Source organism: Triturus cristatus, chromosome 1_2 (genome assembly GCF_964204655.1).
Source record: "Triturus cristatus chromosome 1_2, aTriCri1.1, whole genome shotgun sequence".
NCBI classification, from domain to species: Eukaryota; Metazoa; Chordata; class Amphibia; order Caudata; family Salamandridae; genus Triturus; species Triturus cristatus.
Window position 1 is genome coordinate 1,065,070,757 of NC_140580.1, and position 26,155 is coordinate 1,065,096,911.

General features: G+C 45.0%; 1 protein-coding gene across 2 annotated transcripts in view; it reads left to right on the top strand.

Annotated features, from left to right (window-relative positions):
* LOC146868662 (collagen alpha-1(V) chain-like) overlaps positions 1–26,155 on the top strand; it is a 469,251-nt gene that overhangs the window by 248,679 nt on the left and 194,417 nt on the right. For both annotated transcript variants that reach the window (XM_085612768.1, XM_085612776.1), the window contains exons 9-11: positions 5,587–5,643; positions 23,720–23,761; positions 23,960–24,022. In XM_085612768.1, coding sequence (XP_085468894.1) covers positions 5,587–5,643; positions 23,720–23,761; positions 23,960–24,022 — 162 coding nt within the window. The remainder of the gene's footprint in view (positions 1–5,586; positions 5,644–23,719; positions 23,762–23,959; positions 24,023–26,155) is intronic.

Genomic DNA, 26,155 nt, shown 5'->3' on the forward strand with positions numbered 1-26,155 from the left:
TTTTCCTGTAATGAGAGAAAAATACTTTTATCAAAGACCACTTGTGATAGGAAAATAATTGTTCAAAGTCATAAAGAAACAGTTCTGTCTTAGTATGTTCCTTCCCATCTATAACTCAGCACTTACAGTGCCAGTATCTCAACATCCCTGAAACACTTTGATATTGTACACCAGGCTTTAAAGCTTCAAATTTGTAAAGTGCATTACTTATGGGTGCGCTAATAGCTCCCCTTTTCAAGTTCCACGCCTTGAAATGTCGGTTAATGCGATAAAACCAGGTTCCTCCAAGGTGCAAAACCACCATGTGCAGTAACTTCACACCCTCTGCAGTACTGAAGTGGATTGTAGAAGCGGACAACGGCGGACACAATGACCGCACTTCACCTGTAGTGTTCCCTTAGTGTGATCGTGAGTCGTCAATTTAGTTAGGTGTGCACAGACTGCTCCAGCGCCAGCCGCTGTTTGGTGCTAACTGCAAAGCAGAGAGATACTGAGCCCAAAGTTGGAGTGGTGCACCACCTGTTAGGTGTGAAGGGATTTATTTCCAATAATTATCACAGCCTTTCGGGATTAGTCTTTTAAACAGTCTTTTATTGCGTAGATCCAAATGTAGAAAATGTCAGCCAACGCGTTTCGTTCATAACAATGAACTTCTTCAGGGCAAAAATGTTTAAAGGCATCCTTGTTGTAGTGATCATAAGCTAAACAGCTGCGAGGGCCTCCTTGATATGGTACAAACTCTGGCTTTACCAGCCGGAGAAGAGTAAGGGCCGAATTATACTGTTTGGTATAAAACACTCAAAGATCTTTCCTTTCTTTTTTTTTTAGAAAACATTATTAGTTTTACATTTTAATTAAATTTCCGTTGGATATACGTGTTAAACCATAGACCAGAAAGAGCTACCATACCTTATACAAAATGCAAGTGTGCTTGAACACGTCCCACCTTCCCTTAAAGACAGGAGACCAACTATACGGTTCAGTCCATGTGTGTGTATGTATGTATGTAGTATGTATGTAAGTGCGTATCTTGTGATATTTAGATAATGCAAACCTCGCTGGCGAGCAATAGAGAATTGCATAATGGGCCTGGATACTTCAGCGTTTTCAATAAGCCAAGTTAATTAGGGAAGACAAGGTTCCTATCGAGGTCACATTATGTAGAGTGGTGGTGTTCTTTGACAAAATGTCTCTGCAAATTGTCAACCCTACTTGATAATATAGTCATCAAAATTCCATAACAGGCATAATTTCTAGTATGCTTGCTAGTGACCGGTGAACCTTTAAACTTCATGCTTTGCTCTGCACACAGTTTGTAAAGTTCATGATGTTATCATGTTTATCAGCTTCCCTTGTGGGAACAGATTTTGGTAGATAAAAAGGTTTTTTGTGATAGAATTTTGTGAGTTCATTCTATGAACAAAAGTGAAGTTTTCCGCAAAGTTTACATCCTTGACACTTGCATTGAGCAGATGCTCTTACCATGGACGTCATTTAGTGGTCACCAGGGGTCACAGATGCGACCCGTGGCTTCCCCTCGCGACCTCTAGCACTGCATTTGCGACCCCTGGCTTCAGAGGTAGCAAAATCAGTGTATTAACACAGAGACAGCTTATCCTTTTGAACATCGGTTGGGGCTCCAACCTCCTTGTTTTTTGTCAATTCGTTTTATTACAGTAATAGTGAATAATAATATATTATGCATTATTAGTGTAATAATAAATGAAGTACAATTAGCTGTAATTTGATCCTCCCTGGCAGTAGCGGTAAGAAGAAAAGGCTATGCATTCATGCTGTGTGCATGCCTGCAGGCGAGAGTATATTTATGTGAGAGAGAGTATGTATGTGTGATTCTGTGTGTATGTGTAAGCATGTGGGTGAGTGACCGTCAGTGCTTTAAATGGGAAAAAAATAGTGCAGGTACTCATTTAAATGGGGCGAGTGGGCGGGGCTAAGAACCAGACATGCTGATAGCAATTGACTTCAATAATAGTTGGAGCACATACCAAAACACATGACAAATACGTTTCTATAAATAAAACAGGTTAATTCATTACACAAAACGACAGCCAAACACGGTGATGATTTAACATATACTTGTTATATATTTGCAGCTTCCATACTGTTATTTGCTGTTGCTTGGCAAAACACAATATATTCTCGAACGTGTACACGCACTCGCACACGCACATGCACACGCACACACAAAGCATTCCACACATTTCCTTTTATATACCTCCCAACAGTGTATCGAATCTCTCTCTTTCTCTCGCTTTTTTCCTCACAACATAAGCCACTCACACAAAAGAATTAAAGGATTAAAGCCATTTTAACATCGTTACCTTTCTTTGCTTTCTTAATTGCGCTGTCACCAGGCTGCCTCGATCCTGTGTTTGCAACACAGCAGGATGCTGAACACCGGACGTTATGCAAATGAGCCCCCGCTGAATAGTTCAGCAGGGACTCAGCTCATCAGTCACGGATACAGAAGTGCCTTGGCTGTCAGTCCGGTCACCAGCACAAGCAGCCAATGCGCCTACCGTTTCTGAGTACCGGTACTCTCCTTGGCAGCAGAGAAGTGCCGGTATTCAGAGTGCTAAAAAAAAGAAGTGCCGGTACTCAATACCGGTGAGTACCGGCCCATTTAAAGCACTAAAATGTCAAATGGCGTGTAATGTCACTTCCGATACTTCTGGCCTTTTGGTGAATTGATGTTCACGGTTCTTACCTGCTCTTTGTTGTGTTAAAAAGGTTGTATGTCAGTATATCATTGACAAAAATATAGTCAAGCATGAATGTTGTGCTCTATATATTATTTACAAAAATATCCGCCCAGTGGGGCTAGAGTTTCTACCTTTAACACCAAAAGGGTGATATTTTTGTAAAGATATTAGGGACACAATCTTTTTGTCAGGTGACATTTGGCCCACAATATTCTGGTGCCAAACTTTGTAGACATCTTGAAGTTCAGAAAGATTTCAAAGTTTTAAAATAATCAGTCACAAAATTGTCGCAGTGAAAAACTTTGCCTTTTTGCACAACCCCAGGTAATAGCACATCAGTGTATGCAGATGTTTCTGAAAGTTATTCCAAACAATATTGTGAGACCCCTGTGGCAGAAGATGCGGATCACCAGTGGCTCACAGCCATATCTTGTTTCAAATACAAAAATTGGTAATACACTGGGTGAATATTTTGGAAACGGCAGCATATACCCACTACAGTTTGTGAGGGCGGCTGGATCCTAAACCTTTAAGGGGTACTTTTTACCTGAGTTATTAGGGTCCCCACCTGGCAAATGGGTTTTGCCCCCAAACTTATGTTACCTGAAGGCCCATTTTGTCACTAGTTAACGCTTGCACCAGTTGGTAGTCATACGTTCTCGTCTCCAATGACCCTGTCCTACTCCGATGGCTGTCACATTTCTAGGGTTTAGAGAAGACATGGAAAGGGGCTTCACTGGTGTTACTCAGGCTCTTTGCAGGAAGTTGTGTTGGTGCAACATGTGATTAGAGTGCATAGCCCCCTGCACGGCTCTGTTGCGAACCCTTTTTATTTGACTCAAAGCACAAATCATGAGCTACTAACTTTTTCTTGATCAATTCTGGTGTCTAGTTGTAACGTCTGATCCAACATAACATTCCTTTCACCCCATTCTTTTACTCAGATGTGTCTTTCTCTAAAATACGCTGGGTGGGGTGGGGTAGTTGGGGGGCAGCAGTGAGTGTTGGGGCAGACGGCAGACAGTGAATATTTTTACATTTTATGATAGCTATCTGCAGCCCATCCTCGTTTTCAGAGCTCTCTATGGGGCATATTATCAAGACAGGAGATAAAATTATCGCAGCTTTAGCTGCAGAAAACTGCCTGCTAAAACGGCGCTAATGGGCTTGATAATATGCTCTATGGAATTCCAATTGAAGCTCAGGTTAGACGTCCTTCACATCTAACATGGGCTTCAATTGGAATTCCATGGAGCATATTATCAAGCCCATTATCGCCGTTTTAGCGGCAGTTTTCGGCCGCTAAAGCGGCGATAATTTTATCGCCTGTCTTGATAATATGCCCCCATGTCTCTACTTCTCTCTCGATTGCTCTTTGACTCACGCTATTCCTCCTGATATCTGGCTCTCTACCCTAGTCTAGCTCTCTCTAGCACTCTGTGTCTCTATCTAGTTTTATCGAGGCCTTACTAGGTCTTATGATCTTTTTTAAGGTCTCTCCCTCACGTATTATTTTAGCAGACTCTATCTTCACTCTCTCTAGCGTTTCCTCTCATTTACTAGCACTCAGGGGGCATATCTACAAGGCAGCGATGAAAAATTATCGCCGCTATTGCGGCCGTTTTCGGCCGAAAAGCAGTGATAATTTCATCGCCTTATCAGCAAAGAAACGCTATCGCGTGTTTTGCTCATTTAGCGCCCCTTACAACAAAGCCAAGCTTTGCATCTCTAATGAGATGCAAAGTGGGCGTTCCGTGCTAAAATAACTGGAGAAATGTCGCTAAGCGACATTTCTCCAATTATCAAGCTGCACGCAACCAAGCAGAGCGATAAGAAAAGTAGCGCTAACCACAGAAATCGCTACTTTCCTTACGCCTGCTTGTAATCTGACTTAGCCATGTAATCCAATGGGAGGTGGATTACATGGCTAAGACCACCCTGCCCTATCAGCAAGGCATCGCTGGTCGCAGTGCGATTATCACTGGATTTCCAGCGATAATCACACTGTTTTCCAGCTAACACATGGATTCCTATCTCTTGGGAGATAAGCGTTGCTGATAGCACGCTATCTCCGCGATAGAATCCAGCGTTAGCCTGTGATAATTATCCTCACGCTAAAAGCGCTGAACGATAATTATCGCAGGCCCTTGCTGATATGCCCCCAGGTGCTTTCTCAAGCTCTCTCTCCGCCGTCACCACTCTCTAGTAGACCACTTCCGTTTTGTTTCCCCATCTAGCCATGAGAGTCGCTGTCTCCAGTATTGTGTTGACATGCTTTAAATGGGACAGAGTGTCTGAAACAATGACGTCAGAACAACGCGCCCTCTCCCAGTCCATATGAGATCTCCAAGTGCATGATAAGGAGAAACAATGGAAGCAGGGATCCAGGGGCATCAATGCTTCTCCATTAGCACAACGTGAACACCAAAACAGCACAACACAATACGTCGAAAGTCTCGATTCCATATTCTGCCATGTCTTCTGGCCTTGTGTGGCCAGGTAGCCTGGCACACATTGTTCTGTCTGTATTCATGGACAGGTTGGAGATCTAAAGTTTTAATTCCAGAACTGGTAGCTCTGAAGTTTACTAAGTCGTTAGCCACCAGGCATTGCCCCCTTGCCTTCCCTTTTCTGTGCAATCCTTGCATTACATACTACACCTGAAGTGCTGGTTGGACATGGGAAGTCAAGGGTGGAACCGAAGTTGGGTTCCAGATGGACGGCCAGTGTTAGATTAATCCGCTGTGTCCGTGTATCAGCGCGTAACAGCTGGGATAGGAATAAATATTTGTCTTGCTGCAGCTGCATGTTTGTATGTGTCATGACTAAAGCACTTTCTAAGCATTGCCTGCATTTTCTTTAGGTAAATGGCCCAAGAGGAGAAAAGGGGCAGAAAGGCGAGCCAGCCATCATCGAGCCGGTAAGTGTCAGTGAGATGTATGGGGGCAAACCTATGTGTACTTCTAGGTGTTGGGGTTCAAATGGGGGTTTCTAGGGGCAAGGAGACTTTAAAAAGCCAGATGAAGTTCTTATTGCCATCTGGGGGAGATTGCTACATTGTCAACAAAGGCGAGCTGAGGTGTAGTTTTGGTTGTATCACCCAAAAAATAACAGGAAATGATTGTGTCGGATCCATTACTGAATTTCTTGGATACAAATGTTGTCTGGTCAGACACAAACCTGTGGCTAAAGGGGAGTGATGCTGAGCCGTTCAATGTGCAAAAACAGAAAGGCTTGGAGAACTCAGAAAGACAGATCATGTGTCTAACACTTGAACATAGTTCGGGGCTTTGTCCGTTCTTCAGAACTTGCAGCAGGAGCGCCCAGGAAATGTTCTATCAACTTTGAGGTGTCTCTGTGGAAGCTATTCATGTTGAGCGAAGGTACAATCTGCCCTCCTCCAAAAAGCGCTATATGGGAAACGTGCACAAAGGCGCAGCTTTCCCATTTGGTTCCTTGGCCAATGTCTTGGGGTAGGACAGGCCAGGGAGTGGCAGATACAATCAAGTTTTATCAACCTTGGTTGCCAAACACTGTGTGGGCTCAGCTCATCTTTGATGGACAGGTGTCAGCAGACTTGCTTATTAAGCTATTGTAGAACATTCATGAAAGAGCTCAGGGGCCTAAAGTGCAGAACTAAGAAGTGCTCAGATGGAAAATCCAGCCTTGCTTAATAATCCTGCAAAAAAAAGAAGTGGATTGTTACGCTCTTAGTTGATCCACCTATCAGACACCAGGGGTATATTTACAAGGGGATAGCGCCAGCAGAACTTCACTTTTAGCAACGTTCTGGTGGCGCTATGCCCTTCTCCATATTTACAAAGTGAGTCTAAGCCACTTTGAGTGGCTTAATGCCACCTTGTAAATACTCCCTTTACACGCATCTCTTTGGGTGAAAGGAGCACGCAATGGGTGTTGCTGTGGCCGTTCCACCGCAGCACCCATTGCTTTTTGACACTGCCCCAGATTTACAAGGATCTGTAAATCTGAGGTAGGCCCAAAAACTAACGTCATTGAAAAGCAGGCGTTAGATTGGTGCGAAGAGGAGAAATACTTTTATTTCTCCTCGTTTTTTGCTTTTTCTATGTGTGCTGCTTTCTTCAGCATGCATAGAAACAGCAAAACACCATTAATGATTGTTTATGTGCGGAAAGGTGTCCCTTCCTGCACATATACAATCATTAAATAATGACAATTTGCTACTTCTATGTGTGCTGGAGAATACAGCACATATAAAAGTAACACATTGATTGCCATTATTGATTGTTTAGGGGCAGGAAGGGACACCTTCCCGCACATACACAATCATGCCCTCCAACGCAGGCACCCTTGCACTATGGTTGGTACTAGGCAGCTAATTTTAGTGCTGGGGTAAAAACAGGGGTGCGCTGTAGTATTGCAAATGCGGCACATCCCTGCGTTTTGGAAATGTTGGAGCGCTACCTTGCTAAATTTGGGCAGCAGCTCTACGCTCCGATATTTCCTTGTAAATATGCCCCAAAATTGTTGGCATGACCAGATCTATGGTCTACCTCCCCACATACATGCCTGTCATGCCTGACAATGCAAGTTTCCTTCTGTTGTTGCCAGATTTCTTTAATATTTGCTTGGATCAGTGGTTAAACGCTGCCAATGTGTGGTGATTTTGACGGTGTTTCTTCATGAACCTGACACCGTTTGGCAGATCATGATTTCCTTGGTTGGAAATGTTGCCTGGTCAGATGCAGCGCTGAGATCGCGATGTGCCTAATGCTGTCTGCAGAAGCACACGTTTTTTGGGCACATTCCATAGAATGAGCCTCTTTGTATGCGTGTGTGTTGTGTGCATGCTTTAGCGGATGTTCCTGTTCGTGCATATAGTTATTGATTGGTAGGCACTTGCGTTTGTTAGAAGTAGAGACTCTTAGGGGCAGATTTACAAGCCCCTTGCGCCACTTTTGCGTCACTTTTCCCATGTTAAAAGTGACGCAAGGGGCTTGTAAATCTGCCCCCAAATCTTCAAGCAGAACCAGTTTTTATGAGGCTTTTCAGAGCTCTGGCTAATATTCCACGTGATTGGAGGTTACTTGGCAGCTGTGCACGCTTCTTTTAAAGAGCAGCCTCTGGCGGTGTCAGTGTTCAAGCACTGCATGAGGCGCTGTTACACTCCCAAGCACTGGGAAGGGCTCAGCAGCTGCTGTGAAGTGAATCTGGGTCTGGCTCCGGGAGAACTCTGGGCTGCGGCTCTAGAACATGTCCACGGCCTGCCAGAATGTATGCCACGTTACACACGACGCCTCCACCCAGCCTCGCGAGACGGAGCTCTTGGGGGGCAAACGGAGTCGGGAAGAGAAAGAGAGACCAGAGCAAAGACAAACTGAATGAGAGGCTAAGGGGCTGATTTAAACATTTTGCCAGGTCTGGGTTTGGCTCCCATCCCAGGCCTGCTATTACCAACCCTCCGACCTCTCTACCTCACCTTTTAGGGGGTTGTCTTGCGGTAAGCAGCACCCAGGGAGGAACGCCAGACTGCTTAGACTCTGCTGCCACCCTGTGGAATTCCTGGGACACAGCAGTCTCTTAAACTACTCTATGGCCACCAATGAACCCTGGCATTTAATTATTGTGGAAAGCCATTGAGGCCGGGCTGGAAAGTAGATCTGTCGGATAACCATCAAGAGCTTTACGTTTTTTCCAACCCAACCATTTAGGTTTCATTCAATAAACTGTTATAGGAGGGTGTATGTGAATGTGCACAAATCTATCAGGTAAATGCACAACTTAATCTCAAAACCTTTCACTCTCTGCCTTGCGCATTAGAACTAGAACATGTGCCTCTACATCAGTAGTATATAAAATATAAAAATGACAGGTTTTCTCGCACATCAGAATGCCTCTGGAAAATACATATTGACTGACTGTGTTAGGCACATCCACCGGAAAGCAGCAGAAACTCCTTATTAGACACAAAACAAAATGGTGGACTCTTTTTGTCAGCATCACATGCTTTGCGGACAGATACCTCCTCAATGTTGCCAGGCAAGAGCATGTAGCCTAACGGCTAGAGCAGTCGAGCTCAGAGCTGAGGAAATGTGTTCGAGTCTGGGCAAGTGATTCTGTGATTTCCATTTTGGGCAAATCACGTAATCCTCACGTGCCTAAAAAACATTAATGTGTTCATCTGTAACGCAAGTGGTGCTCATGCAAATCGCTCTGATACCTTCTGGTCAAGCCCCTCAGTCTCCATGTGCAGCAGAAATATGATGGGCCTGGTTTAGAGGGTTGCAACATTTGGTAGCTGTCCTTCATGTCCACCTCTCACATCTATCCACAAGACAATCCCTATGCTACTACACAATGGTACAATACTATTACACAGTATCACACAGATATGGTTGAATCCCAAAGTTTGTCACATTTATTATAAAAAGTTTACATGTATCACGGTTAAAATCAATCCTCCGTTGTTTCACAACATTTTAAAAAACACATCATTTGAACATTTATCAATCAAAATACAAATCAAAATACAAATCACAACCTGTTATGAGCCCGCATAACAGAAAACATAAACAGACAGTGAACTTTGTCATTGGTAACACATCCTATATGACCATCAATTTGTATCCGTAGTTTGGGATATGTACAACCCACTTATATCTCCAATTCTCTACGGCGGTCCCTTGGATTATGTGTGTAACTTGCGTCGACGCGTTTCGATGGTTTTTACATTATAGAGCCATCTTTATCAAGACGATTCATAGGCTTTATTCATACCGGCTCGATTTGAACCTTTGTAAATCTTTTCTTGGGCTTAGACCAAGCTTCGTATGAATGTTGTTGGCTTTGGTCATTAAGGGCTCAATATTTTAGTTGAATTGGCTGGAGTTCACAAACGCTCGTTGCGTTTCTTTCGACACGCTAGTGTAGCTGTGGCCGAAATGCGCGTGTCGCTTGATTAGTATAATCAAAGGCAGCGGGGGTCCATTCACATCACCCTTGTATAGCGTCACCTTGCGGCTTGTTGTTTATTTCGCCGGTCTAGGAGTCCTCCTGCTCCGTCTATACCTCTCACATCTACCACCTAATTTGATGTTTGATGGTTGTCAGGTTGTTAGGGAAAAAAAAAACCTGTGTTAGCCGAAGAGTAGGAAGACATAGTGTCAAGAGTCCCACTAAAATAAGGGAGCCACAACAGCCTAGGCGCAAAAATGTCCCCTATGAGCTGGGTGAAATCTCAAAACATTTCTGGGACATTTGTACCCTATACACACTTGAGCTTCGGGCATGTGGTTTAGAAAATGAAAAAAGATCAACCGGCCCACCATGCTTCCATTTCATGGTAGCCAGATGCGCTAATGTGATGGAGGTTGGAACTGCCCCAACCAATAAGCCCACGTTCTGGGGGAAACTTGAGATATGGTGACCAGATGCACATATTTCCAGAAGAAATAGTCTTCAAGAAATAAGTGTAGCTGTGCTGCTGAATATCTGCATTCCTAAAGAAAGGTGGTGTTTAAGATATGTAAACCTTCCACAAAATCCATGCCACCAATTACAACTGTCATGGAGGCTACCTTTCCTTTAACTGATCTTAGTGTTTAGCGGGTGGAACATCTGGTTGAAAGGTAGGACTTCCTTTTTAGCCCAGGGACAATATGTTAGAGGGGGAGTATTAAATCAATGTAAACTCATCCTTCTTCCTCCGACTAAGAAGTCTTTCCCCAGTACCCAGAGCTTAAAACATGCTCTGTACTTTTTACTACCTTCAAAGTAAGTAGTAGTTACATAGGTTCTTAAGAAACAAAACTACTGGGAATAGAGAGAAGTAGGTGGGGTTGAGGTAGAGCCATTAAAATTGGGGGAGGGGGTAGATGCATACCACATTTTCAGGATATCCATACAATTAATCTAAATGAAGGTCGTTTATGTATTAAGGGGCAGATTTATGATAACTGGCGCATCCCTGCATATCAGCAGGGATGCGCCAGTTATTATGCGCCACAGCTGCGCCACCATGGATGCGCCGCATTTATAATGCGGCGCACCATGGGGCAAAAACGGCACAGATGCGTGACGCATCTGTGCCGTAAAAGTGGCGCATTGCTGGAGTTGCGTCACAAGCGCGACGCAGCTCTAGCAATGCTCTGGGGGGCCCTATCTGTACAATGCTGCGTCAATCCTTACGCCTGCTTCAAGCAGGCGCAGGGTTTTGACGCAGCATGGGCCTAAAAGTGACTGAGAGAAATCTTGTAGATTTCACTCAGCCACTTTTAGGAGGTGTTCCTGCGCCGGAACGCCCCCACCTGCCCTGGAACGCCTACATGTGGCGCAGGGCTTTACAACGTGACGCATCTCCCAGATGCGTCACGTTGTAAATACCCCGCACCATGGCGCAGGATTTGCGCTGCTGCTGCGTCACAAAAGTGACGCAACGGCGTCGCAAAACTGGCACAAGTGCAACATAAATCTGCCCCACGGTAATTAACCTGGAAATCTGATATTTCCATGTGCTCCCTATTTTGACAGATGGAGAATTCTGACACGGGTTAGGGTTGGTGAAGTTATTTGCCCAGGATCACAATATTTGCTCAGGACGAGAGTCCAGGTGTAGAACTGAGAGGGCCATGTAGAGTTTAGCAGAGCTGGAGCATTGGTTGACATAGGCAGTGCCCAAGCCCTGCAAAACTTGCGGTTCTCCATCTTTCTTCGGATTCGGGGGACACACTGGGTTTACATCAGAGGAGCCTTCTCTGGCTCCAGCAGCCCCAATCTATCTATTTCCCCCTGCTGCGTCACTCTTTGTCCTACCTGGGACCGCACAGGGAGAAATGCCTTGCACATTAAGGCGTTGTTCTTTGTATTACGAAACTGACTTCTCCTTAGGGAATCTTTGCATCCCCAGTTTCGTCGTTCACTGAAGACTTGGTTTTTTAATCAATAATTATTTCACTTCTCAGTTTTCGTGTCCAGGCGCCGGGAAACCCTTGTTGGGTAGCTGTTGCGCCATATAAATTAAATAAATAAATAAATTTGGGAGTTTGGGTCTTGAAATCAAAAAATAAATGCAGAGCAGATGCAGCAAACCCAGGTTTGCTCAGCAAAGCTTCAGTGCTTCCAGTGGAGCTGCTTGTTATTTGTCTGCTGAAGGGACAGAGATCCCCTGGAGGGGATCTTTAAATATGGCAGCCAGGCAGTTCTCAACAAGGGGAGGGGAGTTCGTCGTCTCCAGTGACCTGGCAGCCCTCCTGCCGTACTTTAAATCAGGCCACAGGTCTCCTGATTCCATAGCCGCTAAGGCAACATGTCCTCTTCTACATTTTCAAGGAAACCTCACAGTAGCATTTTACACAGTGAATCTATAGATCATATGTTTTGCATAATTCTGACATCATCCTTAAAGCAAGTGTTCCAGTGTAAGTCTGCGAGAGCCAAAGCCACGTCAGGATAATCATTTACTATGTAAATGATTTACATTGAGTTTTACTCTAGTTATTTTTTTTATTTTACTTTATTTCGATACCCTGAAAATCTCTGACATGACTGTGGTATGCGTGGAACAACACTGGATATCCTTGCTGCACGGGAAGAACAGTGGGCATCAACCCAAGACTGTGCCTGGAATCAGTCCCTAAAATGACATGACATTGACCAGATCCCTTCAAAGTTTCACATCTCGACCTCATCGCCAAATTTCTTTTTCCGCTGTTGTTTCTAGGAATCAGCAGCATCTCTGAGGAAAATGGACCATTCTCTTGCCTTAGGCCTGGAAATTAACCCAAGGCAACAGAGACCTCAACCAATGACTGAACTCTCACCAACCCACTAGACACCTTCGATCCTCTTCACTCGCCCGCCCCCCTACATCTGCCGCTCCGCAGCAGCGGCTACTCCTTTTACATCGCAGCCAAGACCTTGAACGTGCTCCCCCTCCAGCTCTGGACTCCCCCCCCCCTCGCTGGTAGACTTCAGAAAGAGACTCAAGACCTGGCTCTTTGACTGAGACACATCACCCCACACCCCTGGGGGTGACAGATTTGCGCTCTACAAATGCTGATTGATTGATTGATTGAACACAGAGGACATGTATTTTAGTTTATCCCACTGGAAGTGTACGGTGATGACCCATCATGTATAGCTTGAAAACGTGTATGTTGAACATACAGTCAAAGTTACGAGTAGCGCGCATCAGCTTCAGCTGGATAGCAAAGACTCCTGCATATGTCACTCAAGTAAAACATTACTTCAGAAAAGAATAAAGTAAAATCTTGGTGATAGAGATGCCCTTGGAGTCTTGGGAGCAGATTTACCAGCGTGTCGCAACACTTTAGCGCTGCCGTTGCGTCACTATTGTGAAGCAGCGGCGGTGTAAAAAATGCTACCAATTTACAACGTGACGCATCTAGGGAGATGCGTCACATTGTAAAGTCCTGAGTTACATTATACCTGCGTCAGATAGAATGTATTCAGGGTGGGCGTTCCCATGTACGAAAGCCTCGTAAAAGTGCTGCAGTGCAATCTACGAGATTTCACTGCGTCACTTCTAGGGCGCCACTGCGTCAAAACCGTACGCCTGCTTGAAGCAGGCGTAAGGAGTAACACAGTGTAGTGGGAATAGGTCTCAAAATGCATTGCTGGAGTTGTGTCATGCTTGCGCTACAACTTCAGCAATGTGTGACTTTTGCCACAACAGATGCGTCAGAATTTCTGACGTATTCTGTCCAACCTTGCACCATGGTGCGCTGTATTGTAAATACGGCGCATCCATGTAGCACACGGGTTTCTCAGGGTGACACAGTGAAAGTGACACGTCTCTACAGATGCATTACTTTCTTGTAAATCTGCCCCTTGGTGTCTAAGGATAGTATATAAAGGCTTGATTTTTGCCAGGGTCTCAGGATAGCCATATGGGATGCATCTATATAGAGTTAATGCAAATGCAAACATTTACATAGTGAGTAGTTTTCCAAAGAACCGGCTTGGATCAAGTCTTTATGGCTCAACATTGGACTCTGTGCTTTTTACAGCACGTGGTGAGAAGACTAGCTAAGATGATCTGTAAATATGGTGATATACTGAGTCAGACCTACCTCAGCAGGGATTTTAACATCCTGGCACTGTGATAGAGGAGGCAAGTACTCCACCTGAAGGCCTTTAGAGTCCAGGCTCTGATGTGGCCGATTTTAACTAGAGGGACCCCCTGACACAAGTCAGGGTTATGAAAAGAATCGCCGGATTATGCCAAACGCTGGGCGCTATCCATGTGAAGCAGTGTTCCATCTGAAGGGGAGGAAAGCTGTATTTGGGAACTGGTGAGGGGTGTGGACTGGAGCCGGATCTAAACAGAATCCCAATTACCTATTTATTGAAGCATCATCTTGTGGCTCGATCTGGGGTTTCAAATGATAAATTCTAATTCAGAGACAAGGGTTATCTGTCGCCTGTTGGTCCTGTTTAATTTTCCAGCAGTCGGCAACCTTCTTGCAAATCCCTGTGGTCTCTGTGCCGTGCGGTCTAAGATTAAAAGGCACTCTGTAGTGTATAGTCTTTGTCTTGTGGCCCTCTCACAAGGGCCTGTAATCTGTATTGGGTGCACTGCCCAGGTCTGCGCCATGTTGCACCTTTAACTGTGTGCATCGAGTGCATACCAGTTCAGTGTACTCTATTCTAGTTAATACGTATAACTCAGTCAAGCTGCAAACCTTCGCCTGTTCTGGGGTCTGTGAAATAGTGAAAGGTGGACTGATGTTATGAAGCTGTAGGTCTGTCTTTCACTTTGGAGGCTGAAACCAGGCCTTCGATACATAGCGTGACAGAGCTCGCCCTGCAGGTGCGAGCAGAGAGTAACTGCACCCGCCTGCAGGGGGCTATCTGGGGCATCCCCTGTCTTCCATTTGCACTGACTGAGCACCACCATTCTGTAACATATGGTATGTTAATTTACTAACTGCTCCTTTGCCTCTGAGCCCATGTCTGTAATACCCCACAGGTGCAGAGGCAAAGGGCCCACTCATTTACATGGGGCATGCTCTCGTGCAAATGAGGGAACACTTCCTTGATTTATACTGGCTAGACGTGTGGGCTTACATCATCTGTATTACAAAAGGGGTCGCACAAGTGTTTCAAAGTACTACCAAGGGCTCCGTGGGTGCAGAAGGCATGTGCATATGACTGCTGAGGCCCCAAGACACTTTGCCTAGTATAGCTCTGACTGGCTCTGAAAAGTCCTTCCCTCACTGATAAAGCGCTCCCCTCCCAAATAATACATTGGCTGAATTCTTTAAGGGCCCATGCCCCAATTAGATGCATATGTTCTTTGACAGGATTTAAATAATAAGTCCATGCAAATTCTCAAAGGTCCCATTCCTCAGCAGTTTATTATTTCTTGGCTTCCACAGTGTCAGAAGGGACAGGGAGAGGAAGTTCCTTTTGCACATATGTATCTACTGAAGTGGAGTGATCTTAAGGTACCATCTCAAGACTTTACTGATGACACCTAGAAGAGAGCGTGATCTTATTTAGGTCATCAGTATGGAGTATAGTGGCCTAGCAAACTCACAATCAGCAAGCATATGAATGCACACGGGGAACAGCCATTATAATGCGGTTTTTACCACGCGCAGCTTTTACATCGCATGCGTTACAACGCATGCGATGTTACAACGCAATGCCATTACAACGCAGGTCTTTACATTGACTTGCGCTAGATGGCGTGCTAACATTACAAATAGTGTAGTTTACTATCCCAACACCTTCCCTACTGTTAAGTGGACTGGAGTTGGAATAGTAAATTACACTTTTCTAATGTTAGCACGCCATCTAGCGCAAGTCGATGTAAAGACTTGCGTTGTAATGGCATAGCGTTGTAACATGCATGCGATGTAACTGCACGCGTTGTAATGACACGCGTTGTAATGTCATACATCCAATGCACACACGTACTCAACAATAGCTCCACGGTGCAGGTGGCGAGAACAGCTCCAAGATTTAATAGAAATGTTGTTTAAGGAATTTTACTACCTGACAACGGGACTGCCAATTCCACTAAGAATTCCACTGGTCAATAACACTTGCGATTCCCTTGATCAACCAATGGTTTCTGCAAGCTCCCATTTCACTACACACCATCCACCCATTGAGGTTAGCGTGCTGCATCTCAGTTACTGGTTCCATTGAGAAGTTCTTGACCCTTTGAGAGGTTCTGCCTCCTCCATGTCAAACAGAGCCCTTTTCTGTGGTCGGTACACTAGCTGGCAGGCTTTGATTCCAGAGATCATAATGGTGCTGATGCGGTCGTTGCACCAATTGTTGCAGGATTTGCTACAGTGTGAATCACTGGGCACACTATGCCATGGCATAAGAGAAGTAATATCCCTTGAAGGACTAGGGGTGTCAGAAGATGCAGGTTCTGATGTACTCGAGGAGACAAAAAAGGCTCAAGGAGGACAGCATGGGTCTAACAGCACAGACGGAAACAGACATTAGTGAATTGGTGCCGAAAAGGACCTCTCAACCCCGAAAAAGCATAGGCCTTAGGAAGAAAGCTTTTTAGAGGATTGGATTCCAGGGCTACAAATACTTACTTGAACCCAACAGATAAACAATTGCCAGCTAAGGGAATCAAACATTTAAAGGCGCCCTCTGGGTCAAAAGAAAGAGGCATGAATATGGACAAACCTTCGAATTCAGCCTTGACTTCGAAAGGAGGTCGAGATTGGAGGAAAGCAAAAGACAAAGACAAGAAGAGAGTGCTGGTGGTTGACACTGAAGCCAAGGAAAAGGCTGCCAGCATCAAAAAGAGGAAGCAATACCTCAAAGCCAACATGGCTGCATTGCTCCAAAAAGAAGAAATAATGTGTGTGCTTGCAATCTCTAAAATCACTCCAGACTGGGAGCACGAATGTCTTTTGATTGGGTATTTGAATTTGAAGTAATGGATCTATAGTGCCTTCCAGAGGGAGTTGTTTATGACTGATACTACTGCAAAATGAATTCCAAATAAGTCAAAAAAGACCCAGGGACCAGTTAGAACACGAAGGAGAAGACTACATCCCACCTGCATTGCCTGAACAAGAGGAGCATCAGTAGAAAGAGTGAAGGTATTTTTTGCCAAAGACACACAAATGCCCAGTCAGGAGGGCACCAGACAGGGTTAAGACATATGGAGTGACATAGAAGCAGAATCACCAAGAAGGATACGGATGCACATTTCACCACTGCGGGCGTATCATTATTTTGTGCGATTATCAAGAGAGCAGCTGACACCTAGAGGGTGCAGCTAGAAAAATTGTCCTGTTTCATCTTGAAGAGACAACATCTTTTCCAAAGGGAAAACCAGTGCTCCAACAGGGCATGGGGGCCTTGATGGAACCAGTCTCTTCGACGGTGGGGACGACCCCAAGGGTGGAGTAAAAATACAAACCATGCCTGGAGGACACGCGTGCATAAAGTTCCAGGTACCAGTCATTGTCACCATTGCTCACAAAAGAGTGACTGTCTGCTGGCCGGCTTCCTGACAGGGATAGCAAAAGTATTGGTAGAGGTTAGCAAAAGATTGCTAGGGTGGCCACAACTCAGTGGAGCATTGTAAACTCCAGTGCTCTTCTCAATAGACAAGGACACCAGCAATGGGACAATATTGATCTGTAGCTTCAGCATCTATCAGATAAATATAAAAAAGTGGGCCTAGATGGTGGCACAGGAAGGCAAGTCTGTTACTAACACCTGCCTAAAACCCTGTCTACATGCTGCAGACATTGCCAGTCGGAAAATGTGCACCAGCATTTCCTTACATGCCCATGTGTGGCTAAGAAGCTCTGGTTTCAAACCTTAGCTACTAGCCAACATGACTAACACATCTTTGACTTGTAAAAATATCTTTGTTAGGGTAGTTGATGACTCTCTTCATCAAATAAAAAAGGCAAATGATGCCAGAAAAGCGACGGGGTCCCTATTAGCCAGAAGAGCTTTCAGGCGTAGAGCACCTATCACCGGCGTAGACCAGGGATGCCCACTTTTTCAACATTTTGAACTATAAGATTCGCTAGGACGAGGCACCAGTTGGGGCAGGATGGGAGTTTTCTTGCAGAAATGGTACAATGTAATATCTGACAATCGGCTCTTGAAGGCATACATTATCCATACTGTATTGGATTAGAGAGCAGACCTCCCGCTTTAGTACCAGAGAGATGATAATACAAAATGGGCCACACATTGCTTCTTAAAAAATAGGCACCAGGACTTGTAAAGAAATGGGCCAATAGAGAAGGAACACACAAAGTCATATACTCTGTTTATTTCTTTGTGCCCAAGAAAGACCTCACCATATGACTAGCTCTGAATCTGAGAGTCATTGGCGGATTTGTCGAAACTCTCAATTGCAAGATTGCAACCCTACACGATGATGTTTTCTTGTTGGAAGGAGACTAGCTGGCAGCAATGGCTCTGAAGGCGTCTATTTTGACATCCGGACAAACAAGGAGCTCAGGTTTGTTTTGGGGGAGATTCATAATCAACTAAAAGGACTATCCTGTGGGATAGAGGCAGTACCAAGGGAGCACGCAAACTTATCAGCAGTGGTTTCTGCACACTAACGACATCAAATGATACATGTGAACCCATGATAAGGCGACTGGCTGATCAAGGGTATCTCATCCCAGAAATGCCAGAAAAGTCTTAATTCAGGTGCCAATTAAATAAAAATCATACAGTGCCGTGCAGCAAACACAGGTTCTGTGCTGTACTGAGTGGAAGGAAGAGATCAGTGCAATAACTACAATTATTTGGAAGTGTTTTACTCTCTCCCGCTGCTGGCACACTTTAGGCTGTCTTATGCCAACACACTCACTCTTTTTCAGCATAGTGCAAGGGTGCATGTGAGATGTCAAGCATCAGTTTAGTACTGGAAGGGGAGCTTTCCAGCACACAAATACTATGCTTTGACATATTGCTACAGGTAACCAACCTGTTTCATACCTTCCTAAGAGCCACGTAATAAAGGAGAGGACACACCAGGACTTCAGCATCCATTTTGGTACCCCAGGTTCACACCCTTCCTCAGATTCAAATGAAGGCAAGGACTAAGAGGTGGAGTAAAGTGTGCATGGTAGGGAAGGTTTAAGAGGTGGAGTAAAGTGTGCATGGCAGGGAAGGTTTAAGAGGTGGAGTAAAGTGTGCAGGGAAGGTTTAGGCTTCAACTTTCAGCACATGAGAGTGTGATGAGCAATCTGTAGTTATCTGAAAGACATATAGATTCTGTTCCATAATGACAAGCAGGTCCTCTGGCTCAGCTTTGATTTTGTCTAAGGACTTGTTGGATTTTTAATATATCAAGACCTCTTATTCCTGGCTTTCTTTATCAACCATTCAGAGGCGCATCCTCTGGGCAATATCCAGAGAACTCTTTCTCCTTGGAGTTTACAAAATGATGTCTGTTCTTGTTGACCCTTTGTCACCAATGGTGACGCGAATCAAAGAAGGAGGATTCTAGGGGTTCAGTTATCACCAGGGCTGCCTCCCCCATTCATCCTTATAGATTGATAAGATTAGTATAATTGTCTTATTAATAATAACACATTCGATGAAGGCCTACGGATAAGTGGGTTGAGTAAGCTATGTAAAAAGTCAGTGCTATTAATTTTATTCTGCGTCACTGATCGCAGAAGTAGATGTGATTATGTCAATAAGGAATCATGCAAACTCCCTTTATTGCCTAATGATTCAAGATAGGGCCCAGCGTCTTATCCTTCATGACACATGTGACATGATTGGATGGTTCTGCTTGAGGCTCTGAACTGGTATTCTATTGTTGTTTTCCTAAAGGTAATCCAATTTACCAATGTAATACGTTGATGGTTGATAAGGCTGCGCACTGCATATCAGATTTAAATCTCCTTAGCAACTAGTCCTTCCTTCCAACCAATCAGAACCTGGTTACTATGTTGAAACAAATTAGGGGCATACTTTACGAAGTATTTCTAAACACTGAACGTTTACAAAATGTACTATTTAGTTTTGTGTTTGGTTCAGATTTCAGATTTTTTTTTAGCCAGCCTGGAATAGAAAAAATCCGGATATTTACCTACCCTAAAACACCTCAGTGTTTGCCAAATTGAATTATGTTTCCTTCGACATAATGAAACAACAATGAAGGGAGAAACAGCTTTTATCCTCCGCTTTTCCACCTGTTATGAATCCTGAATTCTGGAGTTCCTCCTAGCCACTTGAGCCTTAGACACAAACAAACGCATGCACAGTGCCTGCAACCAATTCCCCTTGGATTGAATCTCGAACAGAACCAGACATCGAGAAGCAAAGAGGCATTCCAGAATGTAAAACCAGACAGACATCAAGAAACGAAAGGACACTGTGGAACTCTGCACGTGAATTCGCGAAACAAAGGACCATTGTGCTACGTAAAACCAAGGGAGACAGTAAGAAAAAAAGGGGCATTCTGTCATAGTCAGACATGAAGAGACAAAGGCATATTCCTGCCAGGGAGCTGGCTATGCATAGTGCATCGGGGGCAGTGGCTACTGCACGCCAGTTATAGCTGTGTCTCTTCTACTTAACCGGCAGATAGGGGGGGTGGGGTGAACTGAGTGATGGGGGAGTTGGGGGCTGTCTTGATTGGCGATGGTAGTCTTGCTACGCCACTGACTGTTGGATTTAAAACCCAGCCAGACATCACGAGATAAATGAGCACACTGGAATTTGACCCCAAACCAGATAAAAATAGTGTCTGGAATTCAAAGCCCAATCCGAGATCTTGAAAGCAAGGAGCAATTACAGACTTTAAAATCCAAAAGTACGTGTAGAAGCAAGGGAGATATTGTTTAATTTAACAGCCAACCAGACATCAGAAGACATAGGGACATTGTGGAGAGCACCATCTAAACAGGAAACTTTGCAGCATAACTGAACATTAAAACCCAGCCAGACATCCAGGAAACAGGAACTCTTTGCGAATCCCATCCCTTGTGGTTGTTGGTATTGCATTGGGGTGTAAAGGTGGAGAGAGAGAAACGACTTGTTTCCTTTCCCTGGATGCCCCATTTAAACTGTGCTGAACGCATGAGCATAGCAGCTTAGCATCACAATAGGATGTGTTTCTTCAAGTCAGTGGGTCTTTTAGTCACCCCACAGGCTGCAAACATGTGCAAACATCTGGCCTTCAGCTCCAGCCTGGAGGCTTTGCAGATGCCTGAGCCCTCCACATGGCACACAGAGAAGGATAAATATTTGAGGACGCCAAGGATGCCTTAATATGGAGCGGACCTCCCTCGCCGGGCACTCGCTCTTCCGCCCCCAGCTCCCTCGCATGATGTGTTTTCAGAAGATGGACTGCAGCTGGGTGCTATTTTAGACTGTCCCTTGCCTGGTAGACCTGGCATCCCGCTTCAGGGGGCCTTTGCTTCCACACACCTAAACGCAGCTGTCACCTTTCTCTTGTATTTTTAGGTCTCGCCTGACCCAGCGCATGCGCTGGTCTGGCGAGACTTATTGAGAGGGCTCCAAAAAGTGCTACCAGGCCAGCCTAGACCTACAGTGCATGTGCGCGGCCGCGCGCACCGCGCTTGACGCAAGTACTTTAACTTTCGCGGCCGCTTTGATGTTTGATCGCGATCACTTTCGCGGCCACACGGCCGCTTGGCATAGCCAATAGGTCTCGCTTTTGGGACCTTATAAGTATTTAGTTATGCAACTGTTGCATGGCTAAACACTTATAAGGTCCCAAAGGCGAGACCTATTGGCTATGCCAATGCTTGTTTGGGTCTTGTGAGTGGGAAAACATTGAAGCTCAAAACATTTCAATGAATTTGCTGTCTAGTTACATCCTGCTGCGGGGTCCTGTGGTTCCAGTCTTCTGTTGTCACGGTCAGTGGACAGAGGGTTCCTTCCTTCTTTCTTTCCTTTCTTCCGTACATCACAATAACCTGTTTAAGCAGAAAGAGCCTGCACAGAGACTGCTAACGTCACATGGTCCACCAGATGCAATGTAAATGTTTTCATGCTGCCCCCAGATCAGCCGCGGCCTGTGCAGGTAAAAACTGGGGCGGGGTGGGAGGGATTTCGACCGACGACCACGAGGGAAAATTAAATAAATAATTGCATTTCCCTTGTGGTTGTCAGTCTAATTTCCCCCCCTTCCCCCCCCCACACCCAGCCCCACCGCTCCACCGCTTCTTCTTGCAGTGGCTGCCCCAGATGTGGTGCTGTTCTGCTCTCTCCCTAGTGCAGGCGCACACCCCGGCTACCCAGGGACGCACACACACCTTTGCACTGGAATTATACCTTTCTAGTACAAAATACTATTCCTAGACAATCTTTAAAACTTTTCTCACTTTGGATGTGTGCTGTACAGTGCAGCACATACGCAAAGTAGGAAACGTGTGAAGAAAGAAAAGCATTTCTCCTTTTTATTATCTGCCTGTAAAGACATTATTTTTTTCTGCAAAAAGTAATTTGTACTATTCTCTATTATTACTATTTTCTACAATTATTATTTACTAGATAAAGCTTTAGGTGGTTGCATGGGAACATCCATGTATCACTCACACAACACCTCGCTTGACACAAACTAATGCAAAGCAGAAAAAGTGCTGCTTGCGTTAGTTTCAGGCATCCCTCCAGCGCAAAACCTGTTTTACTCTGGAAAGGAAATTCAACATAAACATGTCTCAGTTCGTACCAATTTTGTGACACAAACCCGGTGAAAAACATTTCCCCTAGATGCGTTACTAGTGGAATATTTTTTTAAAAAAGTTTCAAGTCATGGAATGTACATACCAGTATTTTTCTTCTTGCACTAAGTGATTAGTAGAATAAAATACAACATGAGCTACACACCAAAAGAAAGTACTGTAGTTCCTGTCCCAGAATCAAAATGTGGAAATATAGCATGCTTTGGTGATTCATTTACAAATGTGGCTCTGAAAAAGGGGCATCTGTGAACAGATAGAGTAAACCGTGGCTGCCAATATTTGCATACTGATGTCTGAGCAGAATGTGCAGGCATAGAGTGCAGAGTGCATAGGCAAAGGAAGCTAAGTGAGGCAAAGCTTTCTCTGCGGTACAACTAGGGGGTTTGGAATAAGGAAAAGTGCAGAAAGGTGTTCGAACTTCATGCCTGCATAGATTTCTTCATTTGTTATATTTTTGGAACTAGGCTCTTGGGCAGTTTGCATTTTAAAAGGACATATGATGCTACAGTGACATCATCGTCACCCAGCTGCTCACCTCGCCCCCATGAGCCGCTTCTTAATTAGAATGAGGAAGTTACTGACCCCCCCCCCCATCGAATGATGAAACCCCTGGGAAGTACAAGAACTACACTGATACCACCATATCCCTTGGCAAACACATTTACACTATGGTCAGGGGTCTCTATGTATGCAACAAGGCTCCATTCTAGGCTCATCGACACCCTTGCTACCTGCTCCAGGGAAGCTTGTGTGTGTCCTAATTGAAAAGAGAGTGATTTCCATGTGAGCACCTTTGCACAGGAAGTACGATGAAACCATGAGCCTTCTTTCCCCATACACAAGTGCTAACACCCTCAAGCATTTTGTATTGTCATGTCTGATCACATGGCTCGGTTGACTAATGCATCAACTGCAGAAGGTGGTCTGCTGTAGCCCTCCAGAAACCCATCTATATTGTAGCGACTGGTTGTGGCTGCGAGGCATCACCGAGGAGCAGCTGGGCAGCAGGGTAGAATGTCTGAGTGGTCAGTGGACTGCAGGATGTCTGCCCCTGTGGTGGTAGGACCCTGAGTCCATAGCAGCCTCATTTCTCCCCTGCTGTGATTATGTCCCTGCTGGTGGGTGTTTGAGACAGAAACATGACGAACCAATTGTATTGTGCTAGCCTCAAATTAACTTTAAAATACAATAACATATAATGTTTTCAATCTAGTGACACCTTCTCAGGGCTCTGAGAAATCACAAGCATTGGACCTTAGAACTCTAGGAGTGTGTTTCGACTAATCCTATTTTCTTGTGTCCGTCTTTGTGCAGGGGATGCTCATCGAAGGACCACCCGGCCCAGAAGGTCCAGCTGTAAGTCCAAGGCGTCCTTTCAATTCCAGCTTTTGTACCACAAACTCCTGTCCTGAATCCCACTGTTCTTTTTCCTTCGTTGCTTCTATACGCATCACTTAAAGAACAAACTCAGGGGGAGGACATTCTGTTCTTTTTCTTTTCAGCCACATTATAAGTCTCTGACCAGTGTCTCTCTTTCACTTCCTATTTCTTTAGGGCTATCCTGGTCCACCAGGCCCCACAGGTCCATCTGGTCCAGTTGGCGACCCCGGCGAGAGGGTAAGTGGGCTTTCATGCCAGGAGTTGATTTATTACCTACTTAATAGTATATTATATTATAGACACCTGAGGCTTGAGCCGGGTGCTTAATGAGGGTGCGCGACGTGTGAGCGATACTTAGAACGTTTTTTTTAAATAAAACTTACTGTCTTATTTTAACTGCTGATACTGCTCTGTTTTGCTATTTGCACTAGCGCATTGCACATTCTTCTCTTACCGAGTCTATTGCTCTGATTTTATTCATTGTTCTGTTGAGGAGCAGCCGCCATCTTGGAGGCCTGAGGTTAGCGCTCTAGGCTTCCTCACTGGCCCTTACTTAAGACGATGCCGTCGCGACCGCGCTAGAGACACCTGAGGCTTGAGCCGGGTGCTTAATGAGGGTTCGCGACGTGTGAGCGATACTTAGAACGTTTTTTTTAAATAAAACTTACTGTCTTATTTTAACTGCTGATACTGCTCTGTTTTGCTATTTGCACTAGCGCATTGCACATTCTTCTCTTACCGAGTCTATTGCTCTGATTTTATTCATTGTTCTGTTGAGGAGCAGCCGCCATCTTGGAGGCCTGAGGTTAGCGCTCTAGGCTTCCTCACTGGCCCTTACTTAAGACGATGCCGTCGCGACCGCGCTAGAGACACCTGAGGCTTGAGCCGGGTGCTTAATGAGGGTGCGCGACGTGTGAGCGATACTTAGAACGTTTTTTTAAAATAAAACTTACTGTCTTATTTTAACTGCTGATACTGCTCTGTTTTGCTATTTGCACTAGCGCATTGCACATTCTTCTCTTACCGAGTCTATTGCTCTGATTTTATTCATTGTTCTGTTGAGGAGCAGCCGCCATCTTGGAGGCCTGAGGTTAGCGCTCTAGGCTTCCTCACTGGCCCTTACTTAAGACGATGCCGTCGCGACCGCGCAGCGGACGCGCGCAGCGGGCGCGCCGCTGGCGCGCCGAAGGCGCGCCTAAGGCAAGCCCGTCTGCGCCCGTCCGCGGCCGGCCGGGGACAGGGGCCACAACCCCCGTTCAAAACAGGACAACAATTCGATGGAGCGCACAGCAACTTCGAGCTTTCTGCCCGTCTTTTTCTAAAGCCTGTTTTCACAGTCTTGAGGCAGAAGATGCTCATAGTTGTAAAGAGTGCTCATATAATTGGTGCATTGAGACTGCGCATAAGATTAAGAACAGCAGGCTCATATGCGGACTACTCAACACGAGGTCGATGCGTAAGCATAGTCTTGATATTTTTGAACTGCTCACAGACAAGAAACTCGACCTATTGTTTCTCACAGAGACTTGGCTCGACTCTAACTCCGAACCTGATATAGTCGCCGCTCTCCCGTCTGGCTATGCTATTGCACGCCTGGATAGAACGACGGGTAGAGGTGGTGGAATTGCCATAGTTTATAAGCAGCCTCTATGTTGCCAACTCGAGCCACTTGATATTGCCGATAGCGAGACAGGAATCTTCTCTATTAAGGTTATTGAGAGTAACATATTGAAGGGTCTGCTGATTTATCGCCCTCCTGGCCCTCTTACCCGTTTTTCTAATAGTCTGATTGATGGTATAACGGGGGTTGCTCTTCGCAGGGATAAGTTCATGCTCCTAGGTGATCTTAATGCTCACTTGGAGGACCCTATGGATAAAGGAGCAACAGACTTATGCCAGCAATTATCTTCCCTCCAATTAGATATCAAATCTAAGGCCCCGACCCATCTAAAGGGGCACTTACTGGATCCGATCTTTGGTAATTGTGAAGACATTGTAATTAAGGCCCCCGTTCCTGTGTACTGGTCTGATCACTTTTTTGTGCCTTTCACTATAACTATCCCGCATGATAATATCCTTAAGATTAACAACTCCAAATATATGAGCAGAAAATGGACCGACTTCTCTAAGGGGAAGTTTGATATTGCCCTTACTAGGGGAGGTATACCAGGAGGTGAGGATGTTACATCTGCAGCTGAAAGATTAGAAACTCGTATCAGTATGGCTTTAGATGAGACTGCTCCCCTCTACCAGAAAAATCCGCATAGTAGAATACAGAAATCTGCCCCTTGGTATAACAAAGAATTACACTCAGCGAAAACAGAGTGCAAACGACTTGAAAGGCTGTGGAGAAGGGGCTATCTCGATCAA